At 37.8% G+C, this 17,837-nt stretch overlaps 1 protein-coding gene across 1 annotated transcript in view; it reads left to right on the forward strand.

Annotated features, from left to right (window-relative positions):
- The window catches only part of DNAH11 (dynein axonemal heavy chain 11), a 304,261-nt gene that overhangs the window by 63,908 nt on the left and 222,516 nt on the right, over nt 1–17,837 (forward strand). The window contains 8 exon segments of the mRNA XM_037508957.2: nt 305–463; nt 1,501–1,584; nt 2,956–3,114; nt 4,978–5,100; nt 5,838–5,960; nt 8,609–8,833; nt 9,882–9,973; nt 11,470–11,596. Coding sequence (XP_037364854.1) covers nt 305–463; nt 1,501–1,584; nt 2,956–3,114; nt 4,978–5,100; nt 5,838–5,960; nt 8,609–8,833; nt 9,882–9,973; nt 11,470–11,596 — 1,092 coding nt within the window.

The raw sequence follows: 17,837 nt of genomic DNA on the forward strand, positions 1-17,837 counted from the left end.
AGAGCAAAGACTGTATATCTAGGAATCTGATGCAAGAGCACATTTATCTGGAAAATGTACAAAGGAAGAGTATAGACAAAATATGATTGTATTTGTTGATGGTCTAACCCTCACTTTTTGAGTAAATGAATTTGCCCATCTAAAGCCTTCTACATTTTACCAGTAACTATACTGCAGATAAATATTTTTAAATGAGAGTTGTCAACGTTGACATAACTAGAGCTACAGAATGATTTGACTTCTCTTTGGTAGTTTGTCAGATACTGAGGGTATTTGTGTGCATGCGAGTGTATTTTCTCCTTAGGCAAATCAAGAACTTGAAGCATTAGAAGAAGAAATGCTGCAGATGCAAGAATCAACTCGCCTTTTTGAAGTGGCTCCTCCAGAGTACAAACAAATGAAGCAGTGTCGCAAAGAAATGAAATTGCTCAAGGGACTCTGGGATGTCATTATTTACATTAGAGTAAGACCCTGCTTTTTGAAAGCATGTTTTTTTTTCCCTTCTGGTAGTTTCTTTGTGTAAATGTAAAATTTCTAGTGTCAATATCAAACTGTTTGGGTTTTCTAATATCTTGAGATATGTAGGTATTAGATATTTCCCACCCCCAGAGTTAGAATTTGATTATCTGTTAATAGAAGATTCTTCCTGAATATCATTTCTTTCTGTTTTTGGTTCTGAGTGAAACTTTCTATAGTGAATTGACCACTTTACATCCTCTTTGGGAATTATATAGGATAAAAAAAATCACTCTAGCACATATATAAAATATATATCTATATGTATCTATATGTAAATACAGATGTATCTGTATTATGTATGCACCCCTGTGGATACAAAGTCATGTACACACCCATTTAGCATAAAATACATATCTTATATATATATGTAACAGATCCTGACTAAAAATCAATTTGTATATGGTTTGTTACATTTAAAAAGTTATTATAGAAATAAATTCTGGAGAACTCACATAATAGCATGTGTTAGCAGCATATATAATACATATGTTTAAAACATGTGTGAAAATATAATATGATACATATAATGGTATTAAATCTAATTTCCTTTGAATTTAGTGCAAAGTCACATAGAAATATATTAACGAGACAGAATATGTTCAAAAAGTTCATGAGAATTTTTTTATAGTGGATGAAAATTGTGTTATGAAAGCTTATATGTAGAATTATGGGAATCTGGTATTTGATGGTAATGTACTTTTTAATTCAAAGTACTCAGTTTAAATGACAATATGTATGGAATTTGTCATTGCTACTAGAGATTAATATGTCAAAATGCTTTAGCCTTAAGTTTGACAAGTTCTGACATCTTTTTTTTTTGTTTTAGTGATAGAGAAGTTTTGACAAGTGCAGTTCATATTTAAATAATTGACTTTGCACTGGATGATAGAATCACTGTATATCATCAGTTTATGTATTTTGTTGTGGAGTCTTGCTTTCACCAAATGTTGTTGACACTTTTATCTGCTTGTACATTTTCAGAGAAGCATTGATAATTGGACTAAAACCCAGTGGAGACAGATTAATGTGGAACAGATGGATGTAGAACTCAGAAGGTTTGCCAAGGCAAGTTCTATAACTGTCTATTACAACAATTTATCTTTCTCAGCACCACCTCCTTCCATCTTCCCATACCTCATATCTGGTGTGTTGGGCCCGTGTCCTTATTTACTTCAAACAGGATGATATGAGACCACATTTTTTTTTCACTCTCAGCCAGTTGCACTTTTAATTAAGCCTGCCTTTCTGCAAGTGAGTGGATAAAAGCATATTAAGACGAAAGCCTTGATGGGTAGCTGCTATTATCATAGTTTCCTATGGCTGTCTAGAATGAAGATTAAAAAAAAATCAGAGTTCAGCTTTGGAATTCTTTCCTTAGCAACCATTTTGTAAACATTTTGTATTTTAAAAGGTTCTGAAATTTGGGACAACTGATTGAAATATGCCACTAGTGGATTTTTATGGAATGTTATGATTTGTGTGTGTGTTATTGCTTTACTCTGGTATCCCAAGGATATTGAGCACAAGTGAATTTAGTGCGGTGGTTTCTATCAATAGTTCCCATACCACTTTGAAGAAAGGAGAACCTCTTTGGATAAAGCCAAGATGCACAGTAGTGAGAAGCAGTTAAACAGTGGCAGGGTCCACGCTTTCATCTCACCCCTGAGCATCCTAGCCTCTATCCTGAGTGGAGTCCTACCAACTCCTCCACCTTTTTCTCCCATGTTACCCAAGTTCCAAGGACCCTGACTAAAATGTCCCATCTATTTTTGTGGATGCTGTGGGATCATTGTGCTTCATTTCTCTGCTCACTCCTTCTCTACCATTTGATTTTCTAAGTTCAGAGAATGGTGGAACCCCTATTCTCAGCTGAAATTCTTCTGTTGTTTTAAAGAAGTGACTTCATACCTTTTTTTGCGCTGAGATTGTTTTACTATGGGTTTCCTCAGTTGCAATAGTTAATGTTATTATTCTATGGGCCAAGAACACCACCAAGTCAAGGGCCCTATTTGACATATCTTAAAATCATGAAATCTCTACATTCTGAGAAACCAACATTTTGAGGTTACCATTTTAATGAATCAGGTTTATTGGAAGATCACAGTTTTCTGCTTATTTTTGTTTCTAGAGGAAGTATTCTTCATTGTACCTGTCCAGTAAACTTGATTATTTCCCTACCTTTAATGTCTCATTAAAGACATCCAGTTAGAACCAGTGAATAGGAAACTACTGTATCCAAGTAGCTTATACATAGTAGACTGGTAACACGAATGGAGTCTTTTCTGTGTCTCTGGGTTTAGTCCTTAATCCAGGAATTAAATGCATTGACTTTTTCCTAATCCAGAGAAATGTATAGCTATTCTTTCAAAGGAAGTAAATTTCAAAATGCACTATTATATGTAGGGAGCAATTTTATGTTTTCTCACTTTACTTTAGGAAATTTGGTCACTGGACAAGGAAGTCCGTGTCTGGGATGCTTATGCAGGCCTGGAGAGCACAGTGAAGGACATGACCACCTCGCTGAGAGCCATCACGGAGCTGCAGAGCCCAGCCCTCAGGGCCAGGCATTGGCACCAACTGATGCAGACCACTGGGGTCAGTTTCTGGGTATCATTAACTGAATATGTTTGTGACTATGGAGTATTATTCCTTGGTTTATATCATTCATCTAGGATGAAATGATGTTAATTTTTAAAGATTATATTTATGCATACAAGAACTGGGGTGTAAGCCAGAGGTGTGGGTGGTGAGAGGATTTACCAGAGACAGAGTGGTAAATCTACAACAGGTAGATCTACTGAAATACACTACTGAGGGGAGCAGCGGTTGAGGCAGGAGAGGTCTGCTGCACCATGTGGGTTGTCCCTGGCCAGCCAGGGATTGAACTCATTTTGCAGTGGCTGGCCATAGCTTGATAATGCCTTCTTTAACCCCTGAGCCACAAGGGAGGCCCTGAAATAAGGTTTTTGAAAAGGTCTCTGGATAAATGAGCAAGGTCAATCTTGAGATAGGACCAGTGGACTGGAAATACAAAAATCCTAGCTTTGGCCTCCTGCTATGGCCTAAATATGCCCTCCTCCCTGAATTCATATAACCTGTATCCCAAATGCAGTGGTATTAGGAGGTGAGGACCCTTGGGAGATAATTAGGTCATGAGGGTAGAGCCCTCATGAATGTGATTAGAGCCCTTTAAGAGGGTAAAGAGACCAGAGCTTTCTATTCTCTTCCACATACAAGATAACAGGCATTTCTAAAGCAGTCTGTGGGACTTTATCAAGAACCCAACCACATTGGCACCCTAACCTCAGACTTTGCAGTCCTCAAAACTGAGAAATAAAAATGTTGGTTGAGCTGCCCAGAATATGGTATTCTGTTAATGCAGCCCTAACATAAGACTTAGCTTTTGTCTCTTACCACTTATGTGACCTTAAACAAGACAATTTATTTTGAATTTTGTTTTTTTTAATAAATTGAAAGGGATATTATCTGCTCTTATATATCAGAGGATTTTGTGGGGATCAAGTAAAATAATATGAAGGCATTTTATAGAGCACGACAGGGCTGCAAAGAATGTTAGATATTGTGGTACAGAGTTAGAGTAACCAATTCACCTGTTTCTGAGGACATTCCATGCTTTAGCACTTTAAGGCCAACTTCTAGGAAACCCCTCAGTTCTGGGCAAATAGGAATATTGAGTCCCCCTATGCAAAGAGGTGGGTGGTTGCTAAGGAATACTGCAGGCTGGGAAGAATAATGAGGACTGCAGCATCCAGAAGCAGGGGGTGAATATTAACAGTAGCAGGCAAGGAAATAACTTTCATGCAACCATGTGACTGGGTCAACCTTCCATTTGCAAGGAATGTGGTGATTCTAGCTAGTTAGGAAGACCTAAGAGCTTCTTGGCAAATACTGGGGGTGAGGAGTCAAGAGGATGAGGAAATAAATGTGAATTATTTTTTCACATGGTAAATATGAATAGATACTATGAATAAGAGAATTTTCTGCCAAGGAAACAAGATTAGTGTTAAAACTAGGCTAAATCCTGGAAGCAACTGGAAATCATGTTCAATGAATAGGGTACTTTAGGAAGAAAAGACAAATGAGCTACTTACTCCCTAATTCTTGGAATTCAACCAAATTATAATAAATGAACATTATGATTCTCTTTAAAAATGGGTTTTGTGGGCAAAGGAGATAAGAAGTAAGTTGACAAGGGAAGGATATGTAACAAAAGAACATGTGAACATGGCCTAAACCTTGGTCCTAGCAACCAGTGGGTAATGCTTTGGTAACTCTGAGTTAAAAATATCTGATTTTTCCATACTTTTTAGAACTAATGGCATATTCAGCAGCTGAGTTGAGTATATTTAGCTGTGATTCATTCCTCTGACAAGTAGGTAAAGCGAGCCATTAATATATGTGGAATATAAATTATGCCTTTTCCCCCATCCTAATCAGGTCAAGATTTTAATAAACGAAGCCACAACTCTGGCAGATTTGTTAGCTTTGCGGTTACACCAAGTGGAAGATGATGTCCGAAGCATTGTGGACAAAGCAGTGAAAGAACTTGGGACTGAAAAGGTAGGGCCCTTGGGGCCATTTCTTGATGTTGGGCTAATTTTGTGCATTAGCAAATCAGACTCAGGGGAAGTCCTCACTCCATGGGAGTGTGGACACGAGACCCAGGTTGTTCTCTGCTGCTCTTAAGTATGTAACTTGGGCAGCAAATTGAATCCTTTGAGTGAATGTGTAAAACAAGAGGGTTGGCTCAGTTGGTGATGATGATAGCAGAAACCATCATGTATCATTTATTTTGTAGCAAGTGCTGTTCTAAGTGCCTTATTTATATTAATTCATCTAATCATCGGAAACAGGTTAATGTTCATTTTCCTATTTGTGAAAAGGGAACTGAGTTGTGATAAACTTAAGCAGCTTCACACAGAGAACTAGGATTCACATTCAGGCACTCAGAGCACTCTCTGTCTCATGCCATCAAATATGTAAATATGAATTTGCAAATCTATTCAGTAACCTTTTAAGTACCCTACTGTTCTAGCTTTCGGTTTTAGTGAGGGATTAAAACTCAGTTTCAGAAGAACTGTGATACTGATAGGATACTTGTTTCTTTTGTGTAATGATTCATTCTCTAGAACTCATCACCATGAATTATTTGGAGGAAAAAATATTGAGGGCAATAATATTTAATATCACTTTTTTTTGAATTATAAAAAATGTGTAAAAATATCTCTAGATGATTGCCTAGATATTGAATCTTGATTGAACTTTTGTGCACATAACTTAATACTGTTCACATATAGGTTATTACAGAAATCAGTCAGACCTGGGCAAATATGGAATTCTCTTATGAAGTTCACTATCGGACAGGCATCCCATTATTAAAGTCTGATGAACAACTTTTTGAAACGCTAGAACACAACCAAGTAAGACTAATTTTTCTTTTTCAATTATGATTTTAGCTTTTTTTTTAAGATTTGTTTATACAAGCACTGGGTACAGTCAGAAGCATGGGAGGGTGAGAGAATTCACCAGAGCGGGAAACAGAACAGGCAGACTGACAAAATGCACTGCTGAGGGGAGTAGCGGGTGCGGCAGGAGAGGTCTGAGCATCATGTGGGACCCTCGCCGGTGGCCGGGGATAGAACTGGCACTGCAGAGGCTGCGGGCAGCTTCGCAGCCCAGCACTCAACTGCTGCGCCACAAGGGGAGGCCCGATTTTAGGTTTTTTTCCTAAGTTCTAATATGCAGTACTTATTCATTTGTTGAACATTTACTTGTCCCAGGATCCAGGCATGCTACTGGTACCATTTGGGCTTAAAAGATGTGATTTTGTGTTTGAAAGGAGCTTGTTTTTGAGTGGGAAGGGAGACAGCAGGGTTCCAAGTTGTCTAAAAGGAGCAGTCATTCTGTAATGGGGAGGGTGAAAGATTCAGGAAGGACTTGTAAGCCCTGCTTACTTCTGCTGAACGTTGAAGGATAGGCTGATACTTGATACAAAATGACTTTCAGGAAAGGGTCTTACAGGTGGTGAGGATGCTCATAGCACATCCTGGAATGCCAGAAAGTACCTACCACTCAAAGGTAATTTTAAGAGTTTAGTTTCCCTAGAATGTAGATTTTCTTTCTTTTTTTTTTTTTTAAAGATTTATTTATTTATACAAGCACTGGGTATAGTCAGAAGCGCAGGAGGGTAAGAGAATCCACCAGAGCCTGAGCAGGGAGCAGAACAGGCAGACTTATGAAGTACACTGCTGAGGGGAGCAGCAGGGATGGCAGGAGAGGTCTGTGCACCATGTGGGACCGTTACCAGTGGCTGGGGATTGAACCAGCGCTGCAGAGGCTGTGGGCAGCTTCGCAGCCCAGCGCTCAACTGCTGCGCCACCGGGGAGGCCCAGAATGTAGATTTTCTTTATGGGAATGAAAAAGCTAGAGAGACAGGCAATTGAACATCATTTATGCTCTTTGATTTATTCTACAGTTCTAGGAATTAGTTATCTGTGGACGTAAGAGGTAAGAAAGGTGAAAAAGACAGAATATTCAGAGGAAACGATAACAGCACTATTATTATTGGACAAAAAGCATGAATGAAAAGAATCTGGTATAGAGAAATGATATTCATTATTTTTGTTGTATTTAGATGAGGGACATTTATACAAAGGTGGAGAGCCAGACCCAGAGCTTAGCACAGAGGTTCAGTCCAGAACTTTAGGTTGGGAGGTTATTATTGGTGTCTTGAGAATTGATGAGCTGGGTAATGAGAGATAATGAAGGTAACCCAGCTGAGAATAGAGCTTCAAAAAGGATTGCATTTGGGGAACAAGAGGAGAAAACATAGAGGCAGAGAGAGTGATCACAGAAGTAGTAGAAACAATACTGCATAATACATTTTTCTGCAGTTAAATGTCATATAAATAACCCAAATGTCCATTTGGATGGATGAATAGATGAAGAATGTGGTACCTACAACACACACACAATGGAATAGAATTTAGTCATCAAAAAGAAGGAAATCCAGTTTTTTTGTGGCATTCTTGCACCTTGAGGGCATTATGCTAAGTGAAATAAGTCAGAGAAAGATAAATATTGTTTTCTCACTTTTATGTAGAATCTAAAACAACTCATAAACAGTAGAGTAGTGGTTGTCAGAGGCTAGGGGAGATTTGGTCAAAGGGTACAGATTTCAGGTATAAGGTGAGTAAGTTCTGGAGTCTAGGTCCAGTTGGTGACTACATTTAACAATACCATATTACATACTTGAAATTTATTAATAGAAGAGATCTTAAGTGCTACCACAACACAAAAAATGGTACATATGGGAGGCGATGGAGCTGTTATCTCACTTTACTGTGGTAATCATTTACTGTGGTAATCATTTATATATATTATATATATATTATATATATATGATATATATTATATTATATATATTTGTGTCAAGTCATTTGCTGTATACCTTAAGCCTACACAATGGTGTATGTCAATAATATCTTGGTAAAGCTGAAAAAAATGAAAGCATGAGGAGAATGAGATGAGGTCAAACTACTCAGTGACTTTTCGGGATTTCCATGTCAGAAAAAAGTGAAAAGGGTTCCCACAGTGCATGGCATTAAAGCAAGGCTTGGTGTGAAGGGAGCTGTAAAGCTTGGCAATAAACTGAAAGAGGAGGAAAATGGAAGCTTGAGGTCCTAACATGCTGGAGGGAGACTTTTTGCTTCGGAAAAAATCCATAGCGTTGAAATGATTCACAGTTAGGGAACTGGGGGACAGTGAAAGAAGGATGAAAGAATAAAGTTTAATTCTTAATCCTGTATTCCGGTACGCATTATTATTTTTTCTGCTCAGAAAGAGATACATGATCTTTCTATAGAAGGCATATTAAAATGCAGTTGCGTTTTTTCTTTTGGGAAAAATGTTACTGTGAATATTTAATACCACTAATTTGTGACTACTTATTCAATGCCTGTTCCAGATTTTGCCTACACAGGTCTTAGGAATCCAACAATAAACAGAATAGGTACGGGCCTCCCTCCTGGTACCTGTCTGGCTAATATGTAAAATACTTTTCTTTTAGGTTCAGTTACAAACACTTCTTCAAAGCAAGTATGTCGAGTATTTCATTGAACAAGTCTTAAGCTGGCAAAATAAATTAAACATAGCAGACTCTGTTATTTTTACTTGGATGGAAGTCCAGCGAACTTGGTCTCACCTGGAAAGTATCTTTGTTTGTTCAGAAGACATTCGAATCCAGCTTGTGAAAGATGTTAAAAGATTTGATGAAGTAGATGCTGAATTTAAGGTTAGAGAATACAATCTGTAACTATCCTAGCAAAATTTTCCTAATAGTAAGAAAATCTTGTAAAGAAACATGATTCAAGGTGTCATACATTCAAAAATGAATATAGGCTTGCATTTGGGGAATGGGTCAGAAAACTTACTGTGAAGGGTCAGAGAATAAATATTTTAGGCTTTGCAATTTTATATTGGTCTAATGCTATCATTATAGAGTGGGAAAAAAGACAATACATGGACAACAAATGGACATGACTGTGCTGCAATAAAATTTCATTTATAGATGCTGACACTTGAATTTCATATTTTTGTGTGTCACAAAACATCAAGTTTCCTTTGATTTCTATTCAATCAGTTAAAAATGTAAAAATTGGTCTTGGCTTCTGGGCCATACAAAAATAGTTGGCGGTCTAGATGTTCCCCATCGGTCAGAGATTGCCTATCCTGCCAAGGCATGATAAAGGAAAAACTGAGGAGGGGGAGCAAGTACAATGTAATTCTCCCAGTTGTTTGTTTCATAAAAGCCACTAAGAATATGTGGACATGTACACATGATTATCAATGACTTGAGAGACCCTTAGCAAAGAATAATTGCTACACCTTTTAAAACAGAAAGGGGGATGAAATATTTTCATCTTATTCAAAGTCGAACACCTAATGGAATTCTATTTTGTTTAACTTTTAAAGAAGAAAAAGTGGATAGGGTTGTTCAGAAGTCCTCTCATTTTCTTATGTGAATATACCCTTAAGATTCTGTATTCTCCTTTTTATTCTTTTTTTTTTTTTTTGCTTTTGCTTTTGTTTGGTTTAGAGGAGAGACATTTGTGTAGATCCAGAATGGTGGTCATGCCTGTGGAATTTATTTTGATAAAAGCTCTGTGATCATACTTGGCTTTTGAAATTATCTAAAAGTTTAAAAGCCAAAGAATGACCAGACATGGTGTTAGGAGTGTCTTTAAACTTGTTTTTTCGTATTTGTTCATTATGTAATTCCAAAAATGGAGCAAGAATGTGAATTTCTAAATTCAGTGGCTTCATGTTGTACTTTCATGCAGGAATTAATGTTCAATGCAGCAAAAATAAAAAATGTTTTAGAAGCAGCATGCAGACCTAATCTCTATGAAAAACTTAAAGATTTACAGTACAGGTAAGAATAAAACTATCAAATGATCAATTTGTTATAATTTGATGAGCTCTCTTTTAGGTATCTAATCATGCTATTGTTGGTACAAACACTACTAAATTATTTTCTATTTATGATTATAGTTGTCTAGCTACGTTATTCATATTACATGGTATGTACCATGTGAATTAACATAATCAAGTCCCAATGTATTTCTGCTTTTTGAAAGGACCATAGTAGTAAAATTAGAATATCTTATCAAAGAGACTCAACATTGATTAATCAATTTTTCATCAAACCAATGCTGCAAATATGTATTAATCATATGTGTTCCAGCAACTGGGATTGTACTCAGTTATTTTAACGTTTTTAGTCTGTGTATAGTTTTTTTTTTAAGATTTATTTTTATTTATTTATGCATATGAGCGCTGGGGGGTAGGCCAGCAGGGGGGGCTCTGGTAAGAGGATTCACCAGAGACAGAGTGGGGAGCAGAACAGGCAGATCTACTGAAATACACTGCTGCCGGGAGCAGCGGGGGAGACAGGAGAGGTCTGCTGTGCCAAGTGGATTAGCTCCCTGACTGGGAATCAAACTCAGATTTCAGTGGCAATAGCATGATAGCAGTGAAACTTACTTAACCCCTGCACCACCAGGGAGGCCCCAATATGTGTATAGTTTAATTATACTAAAATTATCCTTAGAAAGTATATTTGTACTGTTAAAATTCTTGTTTTAAGGGCCACTTGTAATTTTGACATAATTGCTATAACTTTCATAGCAGCTGGTGGTCATAAGAATATTCTGGTTTTTTATTGCAAATTGGCAGATCAGTTACTAGAAGAAAAACTATATAGAATTGTGATGTAGGTAGGTCAAAGATTTGGATTTTTAAAAAGTACATAGTACATAATAATCATTTTATAATCTAGAAGTTTTAGAGATAAAATCACCATAATTTTAAAGGGATGGATTGCTAAGAAGTTAATTATTTCTATTTAGTCAGTGACCTTTGGAAGCTTGGGGGCTTACCTCTGGATCATCGCTGCTCTGCTAAGAACAATACAGTGGGAACGAGTCTAGATTTTGTGACTTCTCTGATAACCAGGGAGAGTTCTAGTCACTTATGTTTTGTAGCTATTCAATGGGAATAGGAAGACTTAAACCAGTTATATCTTAACTAAAGTATTTTGTGCTCAGGTTGAGTGATTCCAAACCTGGTTTTCTCCTTGTTGATTAGGAGTGTCACAGGGAAAAGTGATGAGTAACTTCAACCTAAATCTTACCTATATTTAGCCTCAAATAATAGGATGTGTGGCATATGTGCATGTGTGTGTGTCTTTTACATGGCATGACTTGTATATTAGTCATCAGTAAGATGATGCGTCAAGTGGAAGGAGGTAGCTTATCTATTAAAAGTGAGCTCAGTGTGATGAATGGACAGATGAGAGAAGCTGGGTTTTGTTGACTTTTTAATAACTGAATGTGCAAGACATTAAAAGATTTTTTTTTGTTCATACAGGCTTGCTCTTTGTGAAAAAGCTCTTGCTGAATACCTGGAAACCAAGCGTGTGGCTTTTCCACGCTTTTATTTCATCTCTTCTGCAGACTTACTTGACATTCTCTCAAAGGGAGCTCAGCCTAAACAGGTATATTTTTTGAATGTCTCACTTTTTTCTATGTTACCTAAAAAATGTCACATTTTCTCTATCATTGTCAAATGTCACCTGCCATGTCACATGCCAGAAACATAGCCACAGATGAATGTGGCTGTCAGAGGTCATGCTAAAAGACCTTGAAAGTTATCTGCCTGGTTCTCAGGAGAGGGAAAGGATCTCATATGTACAAGACATAGGATCCCACAAGAAGCTTATGAGAGAAATATTAGCTCCAAATACCCAGAATTCTGGGACAAGGGCTGGGGCATCTGTTGCCTGGTGAGTGAGCAGCTTTCTTCATGGAGAATGGTCACTAAAAAAAGATCATGCCTGGTACCTTTTTACTATTCCTTATCTTGACTCCAGAGTAACCGTCATAACTATTAAGTTGGACTAGCCTTCAGTGCTGTTGGAGTGGATTGGTGTAGTTTCAAATTTATCTTTTATGTCCTACACAAAATTAATGTCTCACCCATGACAATATTTAAAAAAAAAAACATAAAAGCAGCAATAATCTTTTGTAACCTGAGCATTCAGATTAAAGGAAAACGTGTTCAAATCCCAAAGTACTCCTTTAAACATTTATAGCATATTGCATTTCTCATCTCTTTTCAGTTCACATTCACTTAGATCTTGCAGTTGTTGCAGCTGAAAGAAGTGGTTACTCCTTAGGCTGACTGTGTATGACAGATTGTTTTGAAGCCAGAGGTTGTGCTTGATCACTGTGAATGGCTCTGTGTTCTTTCTCTGGATACTTTGATGCTATTATCTTTGCAATATGTGTCTCTTCACACTTCAGTTTCTTGAATTCTGCAATTCTTTGGACATAGTATTCATCTTGATTATTTCTCATTCATCATTTTGTTACATGGTTACTCTTGCTGTTGATCATGTAAGTGCAGTAAGGTTGTCTATAAGAGTTGTTAGTCAACTTGGGTAACATCTTCAAGATCATGACTCAGGTACTGTTTTGTATATTCTTTCTAATCCCAGATGACTGTGTAAAGAAGACCCCTACAGTTAGATTGGCTCAGAACCCAATATATCCATTGCTCATTTTATGTAGCACAGAATTAGATATTTTATTTTTGTTTCACTAATTTCAAACATAGCAATCATAGCCATACTTATGCTTCAGTAATTCCTGGGAACATCCTCATGACCAGCAGCTGCACCTACTGCCAGTGGTGATTATATAAGAGAGAAGGTTTCATATTGGCTTCCAAATACATGTTCCTGAAGACTTTCAAATCCCAAAGGCTTATATTTCCAAAATTTTAATATGTGAATTAGAGGAGAGATGATACACAGAGCTTAACTGTGATAGCATTCTTCTTTCTTTTAATAATATTCTTTAAATTCTAAAAATATTCAAGAAACATTTGTGTGAGTGGTTTATTGAATCAGTCACAGTATTGCCAGTATTAATTCCATAGACTATAGACATGAAAGTGTTTCATCATTCTGTAGTTTTTAATCCCAAATGTGCCCTACTGAATCTCTATAGACTGAGTAGCAGTCACCTCTATAACTCTTGGGTAGGCATCGTTACATCCTGGTCCCCTTTTCTGTTTAAAAAGCAACTTGGCAAGGTCTAGTTTAAAATTCCAATCTCACTTTCATATTAAGATGAAGCCTTCACCTAATGAATTTGGAGTTGGAAGGGAGTAATTGTTTCTTTTATTCTTCCTCCCTACCCATTTATTATAGAGAGGAAGGATGGCCATCATCTGTCTTCATTGCCTGTTTTCAGTGCTTATTCCTGCTTTTCTGGCCAGCAGAAACAGTCGGTCTTTACCCTCAACCAGTGAACATCCACATGTTGGGCCTCTTGTGCAACACATGTGCAAGTCTCCAAGGGGCATGGGGAACTTCTCAGAGGATATATGTCTGTGTGTGTGTACGTATATGTATGTATAAGTATGTGTGTATGTAGGGCCAGCTCCATCTTTTTTTTTTAAAGATTTATTTTTTATTTATACAATAACTGGAGTATAGGCCAGAGGTGCAGGAGATTGAAAGGATTCATCAGAGACAGAGTGGGGAGCAGAACAGGCAGACAGACTGAAAGCACTGCTGAGGGGAGCAGCAGTCGCGACAGGAGAGGTGTGCTGTACCATGTTGGGTATCTCCCTGGCCGGCCGGGAATCAAACCCGCACTGCAGAGGCTACAGACAGCTTCACAGCACTATGTACAACCTGCTGTGCCACCAGGGAGGCCCCCAGCTCGTTCTTAACTCCTTCAGTTCTTGCCTTTTGTAGTATGATCAGTTATCTGATTATATCCTCATCTTGTGTCTGCCTTAACAAATGTCCTAACAAGGGACACCTCACAGGTTCACTTCTTGCAGGTACCCAGTTTCTGTGAGCAATTCTCTAGCTCCTCTCACTTGGTGACATAAAGGGCCAGAAGGGGGAAAACAATTCACTTTCCCCACAGTACTTTCCTGGAAGAGGGGTGACTTGCGGTAGATTGTGGTAAAGGATTGAAATGTGTTTTACCAAGCCCTAGAAGAGATTTACCCACCCTAACCCTTGTTTGCTATTTATAGAATATGCACATGTCTAAAGCCTCTGTCCTTAATTTTAAGTCCGAGGCTAATGTTACTGGAATGGATCACTCAACATACACTTCTCACAAATTTTCTTTACCTCCATTCAACATCAAAATGCTTCATGCCTTAGCCAGACAATATGTTGGCTCACAGGTCTATGCATCCCTGATTTTTATTTATTTCTTAAATTATCTTACCTAAGTTATAGGGTGAATTTTCTGTAAGCTTCAGAAGTTTACATTTAAATTAATTTTACAGCAAAACTTAAATATTTTACAGTGCTATCTTCTCTAATATCAGTATGACCCACTTAGTAATCATCCCATGTACCACATTCTTGGCATTTCCATTGTAAATTCTAGATCCTGAAATTTCAGGTCTATTGCTCAGTACTAGGACTGGTACAACTACTTAATGAGTAGATACTATAAAACATTAAAAATATTTTATTTTTTAAAAGATTTATTTATTTATGCATATAAGAGCTGCAGTACAGACCAGAGGTGGGGGGTATGTGTAAGAGGATTCACCAGAGACAGAGTGGGGAACAGAACAGACTGACTGAAATGCACTGCTGAGGGGAACAGTGGGCAAGTCAGAGGAGGTCTGCTGTGCCATGTGGGTAGCTCCCTGGCCAGCCAGGGATCAAGCTCGTGCTGCAGAGGCTGCAGATTTCTTCATAGTGTGATGCTTAACCCCTTGCGCCACCAGGGAGGCCCTAAAATGATTTTAAATGTTAATGAAGCTGAATGTTTAAATCACAGAATGGAAAACTGCAAACTTACTCAATGCCAAGCTGTTGAACTCCAGCCCCAGTGCTCTCTAGGCCATACATACCTCAGTGGTGCAGAGCTTGAGCGCTGGGTTGTGAAGCTGCCTGCAGCCTCTGCAGCGCCGGTTCAATCCCCGGCGCCTCCCCGGCCACCAGAGGTGGGTCCCACATGGCATGCAGACCTCCCCTGCCACCCGCTGCTCCCCTCAGCAGTGTACTTCAGTCTGCCTGCTCTGCTCCCCACTCTAGCTCTGGTGAATTCCCTCACCCTCCTGCACTTCTGACTGTACCCAGTGCTTGTATAAATAAAAATAAATCTTAAAAAAAAATAAAAAAATAAAAGAATCCAGTTATGTTACTGCAGTATAAAAAAGGTTTACATTTTTCCCAATCTCCCAACTTCAGTTGGTTCGATTTTCTATATATATTTTGAAATGTTGAAATTTATATTATTTCAAATAGTGTTCAAAATGTGATCTCATTGAGATAGCAATGTTACACTAATTAAACCTTGAAAAGTTAAATTCACATAAAAAGCTATCACACTATTCCTTAAGGTTCATTATTAGAAAGTGGTTAGCACCCTCTATGGTACAAACAACCCAGGAGTGACTTGTTGGTATTGAGGATTGAGAAAGAACTAAGAGCAATTTGAGACATATAGACTTAAAATCTGCGTCTTGTCTTGAACTGGTCCCACAAGGTCAATGGTCACTTACTATGGAATGCTTTGGCAGTTATGCCAAATAGCCTGGCCTGCCTACTTTCTCTTTCCTTCTTTTCAATACTAGAATCAGTTTCAGAACACCAGACACAGCCATTCCATCTCTGCCTTTGTGCCATCATTCCTGGATATATTCCCTGTAGAGAGACCACCATAACATGGCAACTGCAGTGTGTGGACTAGCGATGCAATTGGCCCCCAGGTGGGCAGATAACTCATGTTAACAGCTTGAGTGACTTGAATTCTTCAGTCCCCTGTCCTCTACCACCTCTCACTCAATTTAAAAGATTGGCTGAAAGTGAAATTTTCTGTAGTTCTTTGTGGGATTGTGTCAGCCTGAGCCCTGCGAGAGAAATCTGATGTCCCTACGTTCTCCATTCTCTGAGCAGGGAGTTCCCAGTTAAAGATTCTAGAGATGGAATGTCAGGATAATGAAACTGGTGTGTCTAGAATGCCTTTGGTGATTACTAGCTGTCAATAAACTTGATTGAGATCAAATTCACCCCAAAAGTTTTTCCTGACTCAGGATTCACCCTGAATGCTCACTGGCATGGAATATCTAAATGACTATGAATACAGTTGTTACCTAATTTAAGTAGTTAAAAATCTCTGGTAGTCCCTTATGGAAATACAAATTTAGAGATACACTTGCAGATTAATTGATACAGTATAAATATAGTTACATGCAGCTTGTTTGAAGTTGCACATGATTCAATATTAACATTCTTTGATCTCCTACCTCTCCCCCCCACACACACCATTTTAGGACAGCATCCTTTTGTATGTTTTTAACTGAACCAGTGTTGTGGTTAGACAGAATAACATTAGTACATCACTTTCTGCCCTTCTGGGTTGTTATAGAATGTCAGAATAGCTGACAACAATTGTCAAGAGGTTTTTAGCCAGTCGTATCTAGTGACTAACAAGATCTTTTTGTCCTAGAAGAGTTTGTACATTTTCTCTTCCTTTACTCACTATATGATGATTAATGAAAGCGTCTCTACAATAGTTATACTAAAGAAAAACTTATTTTCCCATTTTAAAATTATGTTTCTTGAGGTAATGTTGACTTTTCAAATGTGTGTGTTTATGAGCATGGGCTCCCACCTTATAAATGTATGTTCTCTTCTTCTACCACCAAAGTACTGTTAATTTTCCACCATAATTTTGTAGTTCCCTTCCCTTTGGCAGCCATCAGATTTCAAGGGTTTGTTTTGTTTTGGTTTCATTAGTTTCTTTTGCTTTGTTTTTTAAAAATATTCCACACATGAGTGAAATCATCTATTTGTCAAAAAGACACTTTCAGTGTCATCTTCTGCATTTGTCTTCTCTAATGGGAGCCATGAACCACATGTGGCTGTGGAGCACTTAAAATGTGGCAACTGAGAAACTAAATTTTTTTTAAAGATTTATTTATTTGTGTGTACAAGGACTGGGATATAAGCCAGAGGTGCAGGGTGTGAGAGGATTCACCAGAGAGAGAGTGAGGAACAGAACAGGCAGAGTGACTGAAATATACTGCTGAGGGGAGCAGTGGGCGAGACAAGAGAGGCCTGACATGCCATGTGGGTAGCTCCCTGGATGGCCAGGGATCGAACTCATGCTGCAGAGGCTGCAGATAGCTTCACACTGCTGTGTGGAACCCCTTGCACCACCTGGGAGGGCCCAGGAACTAAATTTTTAAGTTCAATAAATTTTAATTAAACTTAGAAACTTACTTGATTCAGTTATTGGAAAATGCATATGTTTGAAACAATTTGGGTATGTGAATCTACTTTTGCAACTGTGTATTATGAAATCTAAATACACATCAAATGTTTCTAGTGACAATTTCAAATTGAGATTTGCTGAAAATGTGAAATGGCTACCTGATTTCAAAGACTTTGTATGAAGAATATAATATAAATTAACTCATTGGTTATTTTTGTTTTTACATTTTTAAGTAAAACTATCTTGGGTATACTAGGTCAAATGAAATTAAAATCCATTCACATCTTTCTACTAGTGTTGAAATGGAGGCCACAGTGCGTTTCTTAAGATGATAAGATCAGGAGGATATATGCTCAGAAATGTTTAATGCTTGCATCCAAGAAATGTTCTTCAGTGGCATCAATACAAATCTGCATAAGAGGAAATCTGCCAACTTGTCTTTTGAGAAATCCCTAAAATTGCAGTGATGAG

The sequence above is a fragment of the Talpa occidentalis genome, unplaced genomic scaffold (assembly GCF_014898055.3).
Source record: "Talpa occidentalis isolate TD23 unplaced genomic scaffold, MPIMG_talOcc4v2.1, whole genome shotgun sequence".
Lineage (NCBI taxonomy): Eukaryota > Metazoa > Chordata > Mammalia > Eulipotyphla > Talpidae > Talpa > Talpa occidentalis.